We start from the raw sequence: 18,098 nt of genomic DNA, 5'->3' as shown, positions 1-18,098 counted from the left end.
AAGTAAAACTCATTGTGCCTAACATTTTTCCCTTTTTACAGTAATAAGACTGAAAATCGAGGAAAGATCCAAGTTTCTTGATGCTCTAGCAGCTCTCCTTGCGTGATAATCGTCAGAAATGCATAATCATTGAAGGCAAATCGCGAGTACGATAACCATATTAATCAAAGTTTTAACCAATGCGACACAGCTTCTAAACAATCGATGCACTTTATTACTCATGACATACAGTGCCTTTTTTTAAAATACAAACTCTCGGTGTATAGTTTTTAAACCAGCGACGGTAGTAGCTTTATAATTGTAAAATATTTTATATGTACATTGGGACTGATAAAAGTGTGAAATATTAACTTTGCGTGTGTGTGTGCGTGTGTAATGTGTGCGTTGTATAAGAAATACTAGGATACAACAGCAAGTAAATGATAAGATGCGAAAGAGCTTTTCAGTTTCATTCCAACATGATGGATTTAATAATTTTATAAGAGAGATAGACGGAAAAAACCGGACGTATAAATAAAATTATTGAAAAATAAACGTACGAATAAAATCATTACGCTATATCTGACAACTGATATAACACTCTACATTAGAGATGCCTACGTGCCCGCAAATGCATAGAATAAAAATGTGAATTATTAGATGCTACGTATCACGTTTTTAAATATGTAACACGAATACAATGATAATTATACAATGAGCGTAAGTTGTTTCATAAATATAAGGATTCTTTTGTAGAGTGTGCGCCTACTTGGCATTTATTAAGTAATATAATATATTAACGTATTCGTGTGCGTGTACGTATACTTAAAAATACAATTTGATCGATTTATTTTTGGCTACGGTATAATATACAATTTTTGGTTACTTCCGTAAAAGATTATGTGAGAACAAGTACAATTTACGCGCGAATTTCTCTACGGAAAGAACGACGGTATCACAGAGACAGGAGTACAAAAGAGAGAAAGAGAGAAAGATTTCTTCACCTGACACTCGACAACTTATTTTCTTATAAAATTTCACAAATACAAATTTAGTGCTTAATTAATTTGACGTTTCGTTGACTTTAGGCCGGCACGTGTTCGCTTGTCTTTGACGTTTTGTGCACTGCCGCTATTTTATTGATCGGCAGTTTGTTGTTGAGAAATCCATCGACGAATTGCTGCACCGAGTCTACGGTGATCTCGGCGCCGTACTCCATCACCACGTAGATCCCCCGCGGAATGTCGATAGCAGTCAAGAGAGGTATTGCGTCATCCAGACCAATAAATTCGCGAAGAATGTCGGATGTTTCACACTGTGCCAATGAAATTATTAAATATATTCGCATACTATCGCATACTATGTTACGCACATGATGTACTTACATCTAAAGCTATATAAAACTGCAGTGTATCGTCATCAGGATCATCATAATTTGGATCGTAATCGGGTTGATCTCTTCTGTACGCTTGTGCAGCTGGCAGTAATACGCTTTCCCCGAACTGAATTTCGCAATCTTCTCCTTCTGCAAAAAAGTGAATAAAAGCTTTTTCAGCAGATTTCGACTTTGATATAGCGAATGTTATACTATACGCCGCATTTTACGTAATCTTACCGACGAACAAGATAATGGCTGGGGCATCGTGCAACGATGTAGCATATTTTTCTGTTAAAATGTTTACCAGTCTACTTGTCCAAGGAAAGTTCTAAAAATTTATAATACATTCAGAACAACATTATTTCGTAAGTAATAAAAGTTTTAATAGCGAACATTTTTAATTTTCGTAATTTCATTTTTAGAACCGAAGTCTCTAATAACAATAATCCAATAATTAAACTTGTACTACCAGTCCTTCTGGATCTTCGATCAACTCAGCGCGTCCATCCAGAGTGATTATATTGTCGCGGGGGTCCAGAATTACCAGAGTTGGTATTGCTTGAACGTCGAGAGCTCGTGCCAACTTTCGACGTCTTTCTTCTTGACTGAAAGGTATCCTCAACCAAGGCATTGTTTCCGTGTACGCATTATAGGAATCCTCGCTCCTACAATAAAATCGCACAATTGAAATGCTTTACGAAAGAACGCATAAAGAAACCCAAAGAATTCTATAGTGTAGCAATCGAGAAATGGATCGTTGAATAATAGAGATAAATACATACACACATATACATTTATTTATAATAGTGCGTAATAATATAGATATCTATTATGAACTACACACACACATTAATTTTTTGATGTCGAAATGAACATGTACCTGTCCGAGCTTACGAAAATTACTTCAAAATCATGACCTCTCTCCCGGATTCGTTGATATGTATCCACGAGTTGCGGAGTGAATGCTTTACAAGGGGGACACTGGACAAAAAGAGCACACATATCTATAACGCACACGTATGTGTTATTCCACATATACATGCAGTAACTATTAATAACTGTAATCAAAAATTGTTTTATATAACACTGCAATAATTTATTCAACTAAATTAGCCTTTCTATACCATTAGTTAATTAGCATCTTCAGACAGATCTGACAAAATTGTTATGCACAATGTAACATGTAGATGACAGCTGTTTAAGTTTACCCAGTGCGCACTGAAGTACACCCCCTTGAAACAGTGACGAAGTTCCTCGTGCAACATAGGTTCATTGTTATCTCGGGCACCGCATGGCAGGAGAGGACCATCCTCAAGGGCAGCTTTAGGATGTGGAGGTCTCCAAGGGAACTCCACGCCGGTAGGATCGGCGACGGTTCGTTCGACTCCACCGCGCGTCACTATGGATCCATTGGAGCCCTCGAGTAAGATCAACGTCGGTACACCGGCCTTTATACGATACCTCCGAGTCAGCCTGGTCTGGAAAACAGAAAGATTAATCTGTGAATGATAATTCGACAGCATCAACGGAAAATAAATTTTCCGTAAAGTGTTTGTGAAAACGGCAACTCGTTAAGAGAAAAGTCTTGTACGATCATTTCTCTTGCAATATGATATTGTGAAGAATATTGTGACGAAATACGGAATTGCATAACATATTAATATACGAAACAAAATTTTTTTTTTTTTTCAAATAATTTTTGAATGTTTTGATCGATCTCGATTGAGAAGATTCTGCCTCGAAGCATTTACTAAGAAACGCAGGTATAATACTCTTAATTAGTCACCATTAATTGTGCTTTCTGGGCTATTTTTTATTGTTTAATATTGAGTGTAATCGTTCCGTAGGAAGAAAAGGACGTAACAGTTTCGCGCGCGCTCAGACCAATGAGCAAGACGCGCAGAAAGTATATTTCTCCAGAGACTATGTAGCAATAAGCGTAAACAGCTGCAGCCAGAGTTATATTAACGATGCAGGAATATTACCGTGCAGATCATATTTCTCGGGAAGTAATAAGCGTAATGGAATAAGAGCTACATGGGAAGCAATTAAGGACGGAAATGTATTGATAGTTTACGATACTGTACGCGCTGATCTCGTTTTACGCGTAACGGTGCACTGTGCATTAATTATGTTCACTTTCACGTTGCTGAATACCAATTCTTGTTTCGTATTTCTGTCAAAAAGATAACAATATTGCTAATATGCTACATTACTGTTTTAGAATATTGTTGTTTTTAATTATATAAAATTGAGGTTTGTTGTCTCCCCTCGTCATCAATTGATCATCAATTTCCCAAATCTTCGTGACAAAAATTAGAAGGATCTCTTGCAGAGAATTTCATTTCTACTCTCCTTACGTACATAATTAAAGTAGAAGTACATTGGAATAATCTCTTTGTGCTTTGAATAATGTATTTCATTACTGATAGTGCATCCCAATGAAGAAGTCCTGTCGCACCTTTGATTTTATCTTGATACTGCCTTTTTGAATCTGTCTGCCTTCATTTTCTCGTTATTTTAACAACCTCTGAGCCATATTATCTCTGAAAAGTCTCTCGTTAAGTATATGTTCCACTGTCTTTTTTTAACTGCAACGGAATAGTAAGAAGAAATAGTAAGAAGCTATAATCTCAATTTATATTATACAGGGTGTTCCGGGTTTTAACCGACAAACTGCGGGAGCATATTCTACTAGTGGAAATAAGAAAAAATTCTTATATCGAGTTTGCTTAGAAATGCTTTATTACAAAGTTATAAACCAATATTGAAAAGAAATATGAGACAAGTAACAACGGATTTTTTCACAAAAATAAAAATTATCTACGCAATGATTTAGTGACGCATTTCAAAATGTTGTCCTTGCGCATCGATACAAGCTAGACATCGACGTAGTACAGAATTTGTTACGGTACGACATTCCTGAAAATTTTGTTGCATCTCAGTAACTGAATTAGTAATTCGTTGCTTTAAATCTATCTGGTACTCTCCTGTTAGGAAATCTACGTCGATACTCTCGTACGGCAGCTCGTGCATTTCCGTCACGGAATCCGTACACGAAATGAATATCGGTGTATTCCTCATTTGAAAACACTTTTGGCATTCTGATAGTAATTGCTAGTTGACACGACGATTGAAATCTAACGGCTACTGTTGTGAAAGTAACAATCATACTGAATCGTTTCAACATAGTGAACATGAATACATGTGAATACACGTAACATAAACATCTTCGACCTTCCAAATTCTACATTATGTTCCGTTGTTACTTATCTCGTATTTCTTTTCAATATTGGTTCATAACTTTGTAATAAAGCATTTCTAAGCAAACTCGATATAAGAATTTTTTCTTATTTCCACTAGTAGAATATGCTCCCACAGTTTGTCGGTTAAAACCCGGGACACCCTGTATATCAAAAACTTTAATAATATTAAAATATAAAATTTAATAATTAATTATTTAATAAAAACCTACAGATAGATCCCCTATTATCTTAAAATACGTCTTTTTTCTTCCACGTCTTCGTTGAAACGAAACTCGCTGACGCTGCTCCCGTTTCGACGTCATAATTCGAGCGAAAATCGCGCGAGCGCGCGCAGGGGTCTAAACCTTCCAATCCACCCTCGAAACTGCATTAAGTCGACCGACCCTTTCCTCGAACGTTCTAAACCCCCCTGGCTCCGCGCGCTCCTATAGTTCGATATCTCAAGGGAGGGTTGGACGATTTCTCGCATCGCGCGGGATGCCCCGTTACGGGTTACGACCGCGCGTAAACGAGGGGGAGGGCAGAGGGGAGAACAAGGAGGGCGGATAGGACCAGACATAACACGAAGAGAGAAGGATAGATAGGTGAGCGGACGGCGGGATCCGCTGTACGTTATCGCAAGTACTTTTACAGGGAAAAGAGAGGAAGTTAGCCGCGCGGGGGAAAGCAGGGCGACAGAGGAGCGTCGCTTCATCCCTTCGTACATTTCCCGCGCGTGTTCTCGTTTGCGTCACGTGGTACAGTACGACGGAACGGACGGAGTTCGCGCTCGCCCTTGCTCGTTTGCTCGCTCGAGTCGCGGAGCGGTCGATAACGCGTGCGTCCTCCCATGCCTCGTAGCTACCGCTCGACAACGGGGCTATCGCGTTATTTCCCTCGCTGATCTGTACACCGAGCGCCGTGAACGCCCCGCTGTTATTGGATGTACACTTGTCGCAAAGAACTTATCTAGATTCCGCGTCTGGATACTCGACGACGATGTTGGTACTCGGATTGGATTCGGATTTAAATTTAAATTTGATTTTAAATTCAAATTCAAAATTCGCAGGTTTGGAAAACCGCGAGAGTGCGAAAACTCGCGAGTTTTCGCTTCTTTATTGGTTTAGTTGGTGGAATGTTCTTGCTCGTTCGTTAGGGTTAATTTATTTAAGATTCGAGATTGATTACTTTCCGATATTTAGGTTTATTTAAAATTAATTATTTTCCAATATTAATTATTCTTGCTGATTTCTTACTATCGTGGGTACACGTTTCCTGATTTATAAATATTCAAACACAATGTATTCGATCAAGTTAGACATTTAAATATAGTTAGTAACTCCTAACATTTATGACATTTAACGCACATTTAATCGACGTTGCATTATGTGTTTCTTCTTTTCGTTTGCTTCGCGTTCTGTTGTCTCGTCGGGCTTTTCACTCGCCTTCGTCCGCTGCCGCTCTCTCACCCGGTCGGCAAAATCCCCTATCGTGACTTGGAGTAGAACCGAGCAACCGAGAACGCGCGGCTGAAAAAGAAGCGTGATGAAGGGACAGGCAGAGTGAGAGAGAGAGGAAGAGAGACAAGGCAGAGATCGCTTTTGACTGGTTCGCACGCGCGTTCAATCATCTCCCCATGTGTATACAGACCGCAGTATAACCCGACGCCTCCGCCGTGCGCTCGCTGCAGCCGTCGCGACGACACGACCGCGCGTTCTCCCTTCGGACTCCCGAACTCCCGACTCCCCTGTTGTCTACGAGAGTTGCTCACGCTTGCAGATAAGCGAATGTCGCGTGTGGGTGGCTCGTTACGGCAGTGCGGGATTTGCCACTTTTGTGGCCCTATAGCTTACTATAGACTCTCTTCTTTTTACTTGAAAATAATATAATTTCGAAGAACGTTACATCTCAAGTATTGTCATTACCAATAAGCCGTTCAAAACTCGACAATATTAATAATGATAATTGTTAAAATCATTTTGCACTCTGCACAGCTGTTATTAGTCAACGACAAAGGAAATTCGAGGAAATCGAGTAATTTAATTGACGCAAGGCATTTATATTGTTATATACTGTTTCAGCTGGCAACTTTCATTCTTCATCGGACATTTCATCAGCACATAGCTTTCGATGCTAGTCTGAACAATTTACATATTGTAAACGAAAAAATCCCTCGTCTGTCTGTTTGTTTGTTACACCAACAACCGATATTTTATATTCATTTATTCACTCGTTACGTGACTATTAATAATCCTCACGGACTAAGGATATTCGATTATAACGGAGCTTATGCAACGGTCCCTGTGGAGGGTTGATACACGATGATAGCATGGCTCAAGGTTCGTATCGTGAGATTCGTTTTTCTCTCGCAAACACAAGGACGGCTTTTCATGCGAGCAATTTGTGCACTCACCACTTTCCCTTTGACCACAGACTAATAGGCCGTGCACAATTCATAGACCGTGGCAAAAAAAGAAGCAAAACGTGCCACAAAGCTGCGACTGTCGGCACATGCAACGACGATAAGATTTCCTGTCTGCGATCTCCACGAAATACACGTGTAGGCATACGTGTCAGATCCAACAGAGGAATCAAGCAACGTGCGCATACTTTTGATTATTAAAATTTAGATATTTTTGAGATAGACAAGATCATCGTCTTTCTAAAAATATAGAAAATTTTCGATGCGTAATTATAACGAAATATTATATGTAGAGGAAAGTCCCCGATTATGAGATACCATATCGATTTTGCCGAATGTAAGGAAATCTATAGGCAGAATTTAAAAATGTAATACGTTCTCTTGAAGAGAATTTAATAAACTTTAGGTTGGTGAAATGAAAAATCTAATTTAAATATTATTTTTTCTGAAAATTAAAAAAATTTGAAAAAAGAGCTTTACGCAAGATCGCGAAAGTGTGCTCCTAATATAAGATACCTCGAGAAATCGGTGTTAAACGTGCAAAATACATCAGTATTGCAAGTAAAAAACTTTATTAGATATTTTTATAAAAATACTGCTGCCACAGCCTTCGCCAAATCTTCACGATTCCACTGTCGACGCTTCCTCGTTTCTCTAACCTCCATAGTCAGATTCTATAAAAATTAAATACACAAAAATTCGTAATATAAATTCGTATTAACTTTTCTTTAACCTTAAGTAGTATTTTCTTTCTTTTTATTACACTACATACTCTTCATATTCGAGCAATAATTATCTCATATTAAGAGTACCCTGAATATCTCATTATACGAGCCACGCGCCTAGCGGTTCCGCGATCATGAAATCTAACCTCTACAATTAAGCAATTCAACAAATCGCGTATTTTCCTGTTACTACGATTCTACTCTATCATTGCATACTGAATTTATTGCCAAGCATTTCTTTATTATATAATAAACAAGGTTTAAAGACTTACCTTAAGTTCCTTTGACATGTTCACAATTTCACAAACCTTTTGTTGCAAAAGCTAAACGCAAAAACGAACAATGAATTTTTCACTAAATACATTTTACACCAAGAGTAATAAGTTTATGGTGGAATTAACAGATGGTGCTCACTAATTTAGCAGAAACTCCATTATCTCATATTAGGAGCATATCTCATAATAGGGGATTCTCCTCTATATTGTTGAATTTGTTAATCAAATCTTAGATTTATTATCTTTATCACATAATTCATGAAAATCGAAATTATGCTCTATTAATGCATACATCAAAATCAGATGATAAATTCGGGAGAATAAATCACCGGGGAAACTACAATAGCTATCTGTCGGCCAACTCATATAATAGCTTAATTAACAAGGTTGGTATAATTAATAGAAACAGACTAATGTACATTCATATCTACCTCGGAGATATATTACCCTGGAGATATATTACATTTAAACCATTTAAACGTAATTTAAACATTGCATTTATAACACGACTGCTTGTTTTGTCGACTACATGTACGCAATAAAAACATTACATATATCGATATACACTCGTCAGTGATATATTCCAGATCCGCAATACGCAGCTCCGAATATTCCAAACAGTTTACAAAATGTTTATAAAGTTTATAAAACAAATATACAGATCCACAGATACAGTCAGATACAATGAATCTTTAGCTACGGATTTTGTGAAAAGTTTATAGAATTGATTTTCTTTTAAAGTCAAGCTAAATTCCTCTCCTTTTATTCTATAAATATGAAAGATCACATGTATCTATACAATTACGCTTCAAATTCACCAAAATATTTTTATTAATGCAAAATTCTTTCAGGATCATAAAACGAATAAGAATTTGGATCTATGTGATCAAGTTCAGTTTTGCATCGTACATTACGCGTGTCAAATATCAATTTGAATTGTCAAGACGACGTAGTGTCCTATAATTAAACGTTGATTTCTCTAATTAAAATTTCAAATGCTTGTAATTATCCATTCACAGAGAAAGTGTGTGTGAGCAAAAGAGACAACTTAAATTCCACGACGGGTTAGACTTTCAGACATTCCAAACGTAAGAACACGGCTGTGCGTTTGCGCTCGAGTTCACGGCTCATCTTTCATGAACAAGCTCGTGCAAGCTCGTGCGAACGAAAAGAAACATACATCGCGTGGCAAGCTCGTCCGTCTCTCCGCCGCCCCGTCTCTTCCTCTTCCGATTCCTTTCATTATCGCGTGGTAGAAACGAGAACGCTATTTGAGGAAGATATGGGTCGTCCGTCCAGAATAGAAGACTCCCCTTTTTCACGACACGGCTTTCTCGTCGGTACTGCTCGCAAAGACGCGCGCGTTTTCTACGAAGCGATTTAAAACGTCCGAGCTATGAGCAACCGCGCTGATTAAAGCGTTCGAGCGACAGGACCTCCTGGAGGCGTCTCATTCATGAAGCGCAGCACTGCAGCCGAGTGCAGCCCTCTCTTTCCTATGAAAATAAAAGAGATGGAGGGCCATCAAAAGCACGAACGCGAAAACGACTGCCCGACTCGAGGATGATAGCATGATCGGCACACGTACGTACTTTTTGTCTCATCAATCTTTTCTCATCTTTTATCACATTTATGAAACAAGTAGAGTAAGCCTGCGAAAACAGAATATGTATAACAAAGAGCAGTGTTATGTATAATGTACAATAATCTTATTCATGAATTCTCAATACATCATGATGAATCTCTTCAGTAAAAAAAGTAAAATTAATCCTTAATTGTTCTGAAATCGTAGTCTTCAATTAGCTCGATTTCTCTTATCGCAAATGAAACTATTGCAAAGCTCACAAAGCGTAATTGTAGCGAGACGCTCTCAAAACCGATTGAAGTACGGAATCAATGAACGAGAGACCGATCATGATGCTTGACGTAGATTATGTAGCTAAAGAGCTTATCATTACGGCCTCTTCACTATTGAGACCGATTAAATGTAGGTAGGTGCCCTGTGTACGTCTCTATTATAAACATCAATGAGTCTAAAGTACCTCAATTGAATAAAATATAAAGTGCTTCAGCTTTCATGTAACGAGCATTCTAAATGCATTGTTACGTCAGTAACCCTTCATCGGATGGAAGGTTCTCGAACGATCTTCGAAGGCTCCGGCAGGCAAGCCTGCTAGCCGTAGCGAGCGTTATCGCGAGCCCGGCAATTAAATAGTGTAAATCCGCGCATACCAGCATCTTTCTAGAACCTAGCACGTTCTAAAACCTTAAAATATATATATATAATATCATATTATATATATATACAGGCTGTCCCGGGTTTTAACCGACAAACTGCGGGAGCATATTCTACTAGTGGAAATAAGAAAAAATTCTTATATCGAGTTTGCTTAGAAATGCTTCATTACAAAGTTATAAACCAATATTGAAAAGAAATATGAGACAAGTAACAACGGATTTTTTCACAAAAATAAAAATTATCTACGCAATGATTTAGTGACGCATTCAAAATGTTGTCCTTGCGCATCGATACAAGCTAGACATCGACGTAGTACAGAATTTGTTACGGTACGACATTCCTGAAAATTTTGTTGCATCTCAGTAACTGAATTAGTAATTCGTTGCTTTAAATCTATCTGGTACTCTCCTGTTAGGAAATCTACGTTGATACTCTCGTACGGCAGCTCGTGCATTTCCGTCACGGAATCCGTACACGAAATGAATATCGGTGTATTCCTCATTTGAAAACACTTTTGGCATTCTGATAGTAATTGCTAGTTGACACGACGATTGAAATCTAACGGCTACTGTTGTGAAAGTAACAATCATACTGAATCGTTTCAACATAGTGAACATGAATACACGTGAATACACGTAACATAAACATCTTCGACCTTCCAAATTCTACACTATGTTCCGTTGTTACTTATCTCATATTTCTTTTCAATATTGGTTTATAACTTTGTAATAAAGCATTTCTAAGCAAACTCGATATAAGAATTTTTTCTTATTTCCACTAGTAGAATATGCTCCCGCAGTTTGTCGGTTAAAACCCGGGACACCCTGTATATATATAGCGATTTTATAATTTAGGAAACTCTATATTATTATTTTCCTGAATGCAAATGATCATATAGACGGAATTTAATACGATTACAGTCTTCAAAATAAGCATTATTTCTTTTAATACACATATCTTTGGATTAAAAACAGATACAACAACCATCCAAAATCCTAGAAGATCCATTTTGCAATCAGGAAATTAATACCGAGAGGAAAATATTATAATCATAAGGCGAACTACGTAATTAATTAACTTAGGTATTAAGGTTCTGTACAGGGATGTTTACGCGAAGGGCCTCCCTCCACAGAACCGAGATAACCGTCGAGACGAAGACGCGGGCCCGATTTTCCTAAACATTATTGGTGGAAAGTCAGTCCCACCATCGATATTTTCAACCACCCGCCTCTTCGTCCACGATATAAAAGGGCCTGCAGAAGGCCAGGGAACTCAGTTATAAGTGCAGCAATAAGTAATCAATTTCGTTAAGCGTTTTCGTGGTCTTGGGTGTCGAGTCTGATCTCTACGTTTAAGAATAAATTCCGAGCACCTAGTGTTAGCGAGACTGTGGCGACTGCTCCACTCCAGAGCCACGACAAGGTAGATTTATTTGCGACACTGCGTTTCCGAACCCGATCATCACACTCATATAGTATCAATAAATAACTTTACTTTAAAGGAACAGTTACTGAAAATTAATGAAGCTTCTTCTCTATATTTCTTGTTTTCGTTCAAATTGTTCATTCTGATTTCCTGGAGGATTTGCAACTGGCGCTGCCGAAGAGTGTGGCCCTAATTTGCGACCATAATCCTACAGGAATCCGCGGATAAATATAATTCAATTAATTTCCATGCCTACTAAAAAGGGGCGCAGATTCCAAGAAAAGAAGCCCCGTTATCATCTCCGACTTGCTTACTCAAATAATCAGGACCCGTTTCCTCTCATCCAAAAATTAACGAATCTAGAAGCCGACCGAGCATTATCAAAGCAAATTCCGTACGTAACCCGCGAACTCACTCTGAACCACAATTATCCTGATTACCGCAACATTCGTAAGGGTGATCCTCGTCGAGTTGTTTATAAATTACGAGAGTTGTTCGGGTTGAACCGTAAAGAAATCGAGATTCCGAGTTCGTATCCAGTGTTACCACCCATCCAAGAGTTTTAATATACAAACAAGTTCTAATCACAACGGAATAAAACCGTAAACCAAACGTGTGATGTGTCGCGGAATATCGAACCCTTCCCGGCGTACCGATTTGGTACTAGAGTATCAACGGCGATCCGGCGTGGTCGCGTGCATGAGATATACGGCGTATCTCCGACCTATAGACGGTTCTCTATTTTGTACCATTTGCTTCGTTAATAGAAATTTTCTTCACAAAAACAAAATTATACTTTGCTATCAAAAGACGATTTAATAGTGGGGTTGAGACGGCACGTTCCTACGTGCGTAATTTGCGATAGAGACCTTGCTGGGTACGCGCCGTTTTACAATTGCGAAATCTGCTCCGACGGATATTTAGAGTTGCTCGATCAATTAAACTCAACCGGAGAGGATATTTTTGAGCTTTCAGACCCGACAGTAATTCCATCACGAGAAGAGTCGACGGGATTTCTTTCCCTCGCCTCCGAGAACAATTAGCTTCGCGATCCTCGGGAAGTATCCTCGTATCTAAGCATACGGACAGTCGGAACGTAACAGCATAATCGTGATGCAAGCTATATAGTTATATATATAACTTGTACATAATTAAATGTACGTGTAATACATTCCTCGCCGCTGTTAACAAATGAAAATTTTAACGATATTAGCAATAAATAATATTCATATAAAAGCTGAAAGCGGGTGCTCCGATCATTTTGCTACTCCCAATGTGATTGTAAAAACGTACAACTAATACAAGTGTGATGCGTTCACTGAAATCTTCATCAAAAGAAAAGATGGACACCATACTCTACATTATGCTCTGAAATTAATAAATCGCCATGTAAAGTTAAATTTTTCTCATTGTTTTACAGGACTGTATCATCAAATGTTTTTCAACGCGCTCTAATTCTTCAAGTGTCTCTTAGCCAGGCCAAGAAGTTCAAGATGAGATGCGTTAGCAAGTAACGGGGTACTTGAAACAAGACACTCTACTGCACTCCAAGCACCGCTCTTTTTCTTGGCCGTTCTTACAGGCTGCACTTTCGCAATTTTCTTTGTCGCGGTATATAATCCTGATCCTTTCATGTCGCATCGACGGCAACGGTTAATGCATACCGGGAAACGGTAATGGCAAAGAGATTGCGTGGGTGGATAATACATTCCCGGAGGTGTGAAGCGCATGCGACCCCCCGCGTTATACGCCTGGCGTATTCGCGTAAATAAATTTCAACCTTAAATAGCGCGACTGTGCGTGCTTGAGAAGAGGCTGAAAGGCCTGCGGCCGCAGTGAAAAACGCGCGTTGTCGCCCTTTAGCCGGAGTTTTATGTACGCGTGCGTCTGTGCGCGTGCACGACTCGCAAAATCGCCGCCAAAGATGATGTTTACGGTATAGACGCGCTCTGACACGTCCCGGCAAATTCGTCGGGTTCCATTCGCCGGATGGGCTCGACCCGCAATTAAGACTTCTTTGTGCCTACGTTTTCATCTCGCACAGAGCACGTCCGAGGAATTGCCGGATGCGCCCATCAACCGGAGATGTTAACGACGAATCGCTTTCTTTTATAAGAAATTTCCTTTGTGAATACTTGTTTGCTAGGATTAATGTATTATTTTTCGGAATTTTAATATATTAAATTGCTTTTAAATTTAGGACGTACAGTATGCGAAGATACTGTGCGTTTATTTGTACTTTTATCTAACTTGAAATTCAATCAAACATAAAGTATGCTCGTGACTTTATGCTTTCTACAGTATTTATTAAAGATTTTTGATCAAATTAATGCTATGTCAAGAGTAATTCGACGATTAAATTAATTACAATCGGTATCATTTGATCACAAAAGTTTCGCGTTGTATGATGAGTAACAAAAAGATACCAAAAAAAATCATGAGAGCAACTCAAGAATCTCCGTACAGAAAACTTTCCTAACAATTCTCTCTTCCAGTTAGGATTAATGCCCAGCATTTTCCGGAATTTTAATATATTAAATTGCTTTTAAATTTAGGATGTACAGTATGTGAAGATACTGTGCGTTTATTTGTACTTTTATCTAACTTGAAATTCAATCAAACATAAAGTATGCTCGTGACTTTATGCTTTCTACAGTATTTATTAAAGATTTTTGATCAAATTAATGCTATGTCAAGAGTAATTCGACGATTAAATTAATTACAATCGGTATCATTTGATCACAAAAGTTTCGCGTTGTATGATAAGTAACAAAAAGATACAAAAAAAAATCATGAGAGCAACTCAAGAATCTCCGTACAGAAAACTTTCCTAACAATTCTCTCTTCCAGTTAGGATTAATGCCCAGCATTTTCCGGAATTTTAATATATTAAATTGCTTTTAAATTTAGGACGTACAGTATGTGAAGATACTGTGCGTTTATTTGTACTTTTATCTAACTTGAAATTCAATCAAACATAAAGTATGCTCGTGACTTTATGCTTTCTACAGTATTTATTAAAGATTTTTGATCAAATTAATGCTATGTCAAGAGTAATTCGACGATTAAATTAATTACAATCGGTATCATTTGATCACAAAAGTTTCGCGTTGTATGATGAGTAACAAAAAGATACAAAAAAAAATCATGAGAGCAACTCAAGAATCTCCGTACAGAAAACTTTCCTAACAATTCTCTCTTCCAGTTAGGATTAATGCCCAGCATTTTCCGGAATTTTAATATATTAAATTGCTTTTAAATTTAGGACGTACAGTATGTGAAGATACTGTGCGTTTATTTGTACTTTTATCTAACTTGAAATTCAATCAAACATAAAGTATGCTCGTGACTTTATGCTTTCTACAGTATTTATTAAAGATTTTTGATCAAATTAATGCTATGTCAAGAGTAATTCGACGATTAAATTAATTACAATCGGTATCATTTGATCACAAAAGTTTCGCGTTGTATGATGAGTAACAAAAAGATACCAAAAAAAATCATGAGAGCAACTCAAGAATCTCCGTACAGAAAACTTTCCTAACAATTCTCTCTTCCAGTTAGGATTAATGCCCAGCATTTTCCGGAATTTTAATATATTAAATTGCTTTTAAATTTAGGATGTACAGTATGTGAAGATACTGTGCGTTTATTTGTACTTTTATCTAACTTGAAATTCAATCAAACATAAAGTATGCTCGTGACTTTATGCTTTCTACAGTATTTATTAAAGATTTTTGATCAAATTAATGCTATGTCAAGAGTAATTCGACGATTAAATTAATTACAATCGGTATCATTTGATCACAAAAGTTTCGCGTTGTATGATGAGTAACAAAAAGATACCAAAAAAAATCATGAGAGCAACTCAAGAATCTCCGTACAGAAAACTTTCCTAACAATTCTCTCTTCCAGTTAGGATTAATGCCCAGCATTTTCCGGAATTTTAATATATTAAATTGCTTTTAAATTTAGGACGTACAGTATGTGAAGATACTGTGCGTTTATTTGTACTTTTATCTAACTTGAAATTCAATCAAACATAAAGTATGCTCGTGACTTTATGCTTTCTACAGTATTTATTAAAGATTTTTGATCAAATTAATGCTATGTCAAGAGTAATTCGACGATTAAATTAATTACAATCGGTATCATTTGATCACAAAAGTTTCGCGTTGTATGATGAGTAACAAAAAGATACCAAAAAAAATCATGAGAGCAACTCAAGAATCTCCGTACAGAAAACTTTCCTAACAATTCTCTCTTCCAGTTAGGATTAATGCCCAGCATTTTCCGGAATTTTAATATATTAAATTGCTTTTAAATTTAGGATGTACAGTATGTGAAGATACTGTGCGTTTATTTGTACTTTTATCTAACTTGAAATTCAATCAAACATAAAGTATGCTCGTGACTTTATGCTTTCTACAGTATTTATTAAAGATTTTTGATCAAATTAATGCTATGTCAAGAGTAATTCGACGATTAAATTAATTACAATCGGTATCATTTGATCACAAAAGTTTCGCGTTGTATGATGAGTAACAAAAAGATACCAAAAAAAATCATGAGAGCAACTCAAGAATCTCCGTACAGAAAACTTTCCTAACAATTCTCTCTTCCAGTTAGGATTAATGCCCAGCATTTTCCGGAATTTTAATATATTAAATTGCTTTTAAATTTAGGATGTACAGTATGTGAAGATACTGTGCGTTTATTTGTACTTTTATCTAACTTGAAATTCAATCAAACATAAAGTATGCTCGTGACTTTATGCTTTCTACAGTATTTATTAAAGATTTTTGATCAAATTAATGCTATGTCAAGAGTAATTCGACGATTAAATTAATTACAATCGGTATCATTTGATCACAAAAGTTTCGCGTTGTATGATGAGTAACAAAAAGATACAAAAAAAATCATGAGAGCAACTCAAGAATCTCCGTACAGAAAACTTTCCTAACAATTCTCTCTTCCAGTTAGGATTAATGCCCAGCATTTTCCGGAATTTTAATATATTAAATTGCTTTTAAATTTAGGATGTACAGTATGTGAAGATACTGTGCGTTTATTTGTACTTTTATCTAACTTGAAATTCAATCAAACATAAAGTATGCTCGTGACTTTATGCTTTCTACAGTATTTATTAAAGATTTTTGATCAAATTAATGCTGTATCAAGAGTAATTCGACGATTAAATTAATTACAATCGGTATCATTTGATCACAAAAGTTTCGCGTTGTATGATAAGTAACAAAAAGATACAAAAAAAAATCATGAGAGCAACTCAAGAATCTCCGTACAGAAAACTTTCCTAACAATTCTCTCTTCCGGTTAGGATTAATGCCCAGCATTTTCCGGTGGTCGAGCAAATCGGATAATTCCAACTTCCAGCTAAACTTTTCGGACTTAAAAGTATATCCAATCCTATTTCAAAATCTGAAAATGTGGGTAACAAGGTAATATCGGAACTGAGAAAATTCCGATAATGGGAACAGGACTATGTAAAATATCAAAGGTAACTTAAAAATCTAATAAAGCAACATTTAAAAGTCGAAGAGAGCTAAGATAGTAATAAAAATAATTTTGTTTAATAAATTTTTGTCTCCAGAGATAGAGAGACGATATCGGGGAGAAAGGGAAATAGAAGAAAGCGGAGTAACACGGAGTGGAGTCCCAAGAGATGCGGATTTCTATATCAGTCAAGGAGAAGAAAAACAAGAAGGGAATCTTCCTTACCTTTCTCTCGTAGTCCCGGTTGGGCACTGCGAGCCAAGGCAGATCGGCCACATGAGCACGGAAGCTGTCCTCGAAGTCGAGCACGTCGGTCACGTTGCTCCAGAGCACCACGTGCACCACCTCGAATCTCTTCCTCTTGTCGCGGTCGCCGCCGGCGTCGGTGTCCGCGTTGACATCCGCATAAAGCTCGACCAGCTGGCGCGTAAAGTCATCGCAGGTCGCACCAGGATTCACGAAGCTGAAGTACATGCCGATGATCTCGCAAACCGGCCGACCGTCCTCGCGGACGAGCGAGGCGGCCGCCGAGTCGATCGACATTTTCGCGTCGTTAACCTGGTTGCAGCGCGCGAGCTGCTTGCCGAACAGCCGGTGTTGCCAGCACATCGCCGGTTTGCCGGCGACGGTGGCCGTCGACGCGGACCTCCTCGCGACGCTTTCCGACGGCACCTGTTCACCGACGCACGCAGCCATCGCTCCGCGCGACGCGACTAACTAGCGCGCTTTACGCTCGCCGACGACGCGCCCCGACGAATTTCCCGACGGGGAAGGGATTGACGGATTATCCGACGTCGCTCCAAATCGCAGAATGCGATCGCACGCAAGGCCGCACGCCCAACCGCATCAAACCGCACACCGATGCAGACTGACGAGTCGTGTTTCGGACAGAGACT

At 38.0% G+C, this 18,098-nt stretch overlaps 2 protein-coding genes across 3 annotated transcripts in view; one reads left to right on the top strand and one right to left on the bottom strand.

The window, feature by feature from the left end:
• LOC105285263 (cell division control protein 45 homolog) overlaps positions 1 to 523 on the top strand; it is a 3,249-nt gene extending 2,726 nt beyond the window's left edge. For both annotated transcript variants that reach the window (XM_011349380.3, XM_011349379.3), the window contains exon 9: positions 42 to 523. In XM_011349380.3, the coding sequence (XP_011347682.1) occupies positions 42 to 106 (65 nt within the window). In that variant the 3' untranslated portion in view covers positions 107 to 523. The remainder of the gene's footprint in view (positions 1 to 41) is intronic.
• Positions 195 to 18,098, bottom strand: LOC105285265 (nucleoredoxin). The gene is made up of 7 exons (XM_011349382.3): positions 17,428 to 18,098; positions 2,566 to 2,835; positions 2,238 to 2,338; positions 1,827 to 2,022; positions 1,595 to 1,685; positions 1,365 to 1,504; positions 195 to 1,294 (listed from the first exon to the last, which is right to left on the bottom strand). The coding sequence occupies exons 1-7, from the start codon at positions 17,896 to 17,898 to the stop codon at positions 1,064 to 1,066; spliced, it is 1,500 nt and encodes a 499-aa protein (XP_011347684.2). The 5' UTR covers positions 17,899 to 18,098; the 3' UTR covers positions 195 to 1,063.

The sequence above is a fragment of the Ooceraea biroi genome, chromosome 5 (assembly GCF_003672135.1).
Source record: "Ooceraea biroi isolate clonal line C1 chromosome 5, Obir_v5.4, whole genome shotgun sequence".
In the NCBI taxonomy this organism is placed as follows: Eukaryota; Metazoa; Arthropoda; class Insecta; order Hymenoptera; family Formicidae; genus Ooceraea; species Ooceraea biroi.
This window is presented reverse-complemented; position numbering and strand designations above follow the sequence as displayed.

Excerpts from the sequence above, each read along its gene's own strand:
- LOC105285265 (XM_011349382.3), bottom strand. The coding sequence starts at position 17,898 with ATGGCTGCGTGCGTCGGTGAACAGGTGCCGTCGGAAAGCGTCGCGAGG. Across the intron at positions 2,339-2,565 it reads TGTACTTCAGTGCGCACTGG|TGTCCCCCTTGTAAAGCATT; the intron begins GTAAACTTAAAC and ends CTTTTTGTCCAG. Across the intron at positions 1,505-1,594 it reads AGCCATTATCTTGTTCGTCG|AAGGAGAAGATTGCGAAATT; the intron begins GTAAGATTACGT and ends ACTTTTTTGCAG.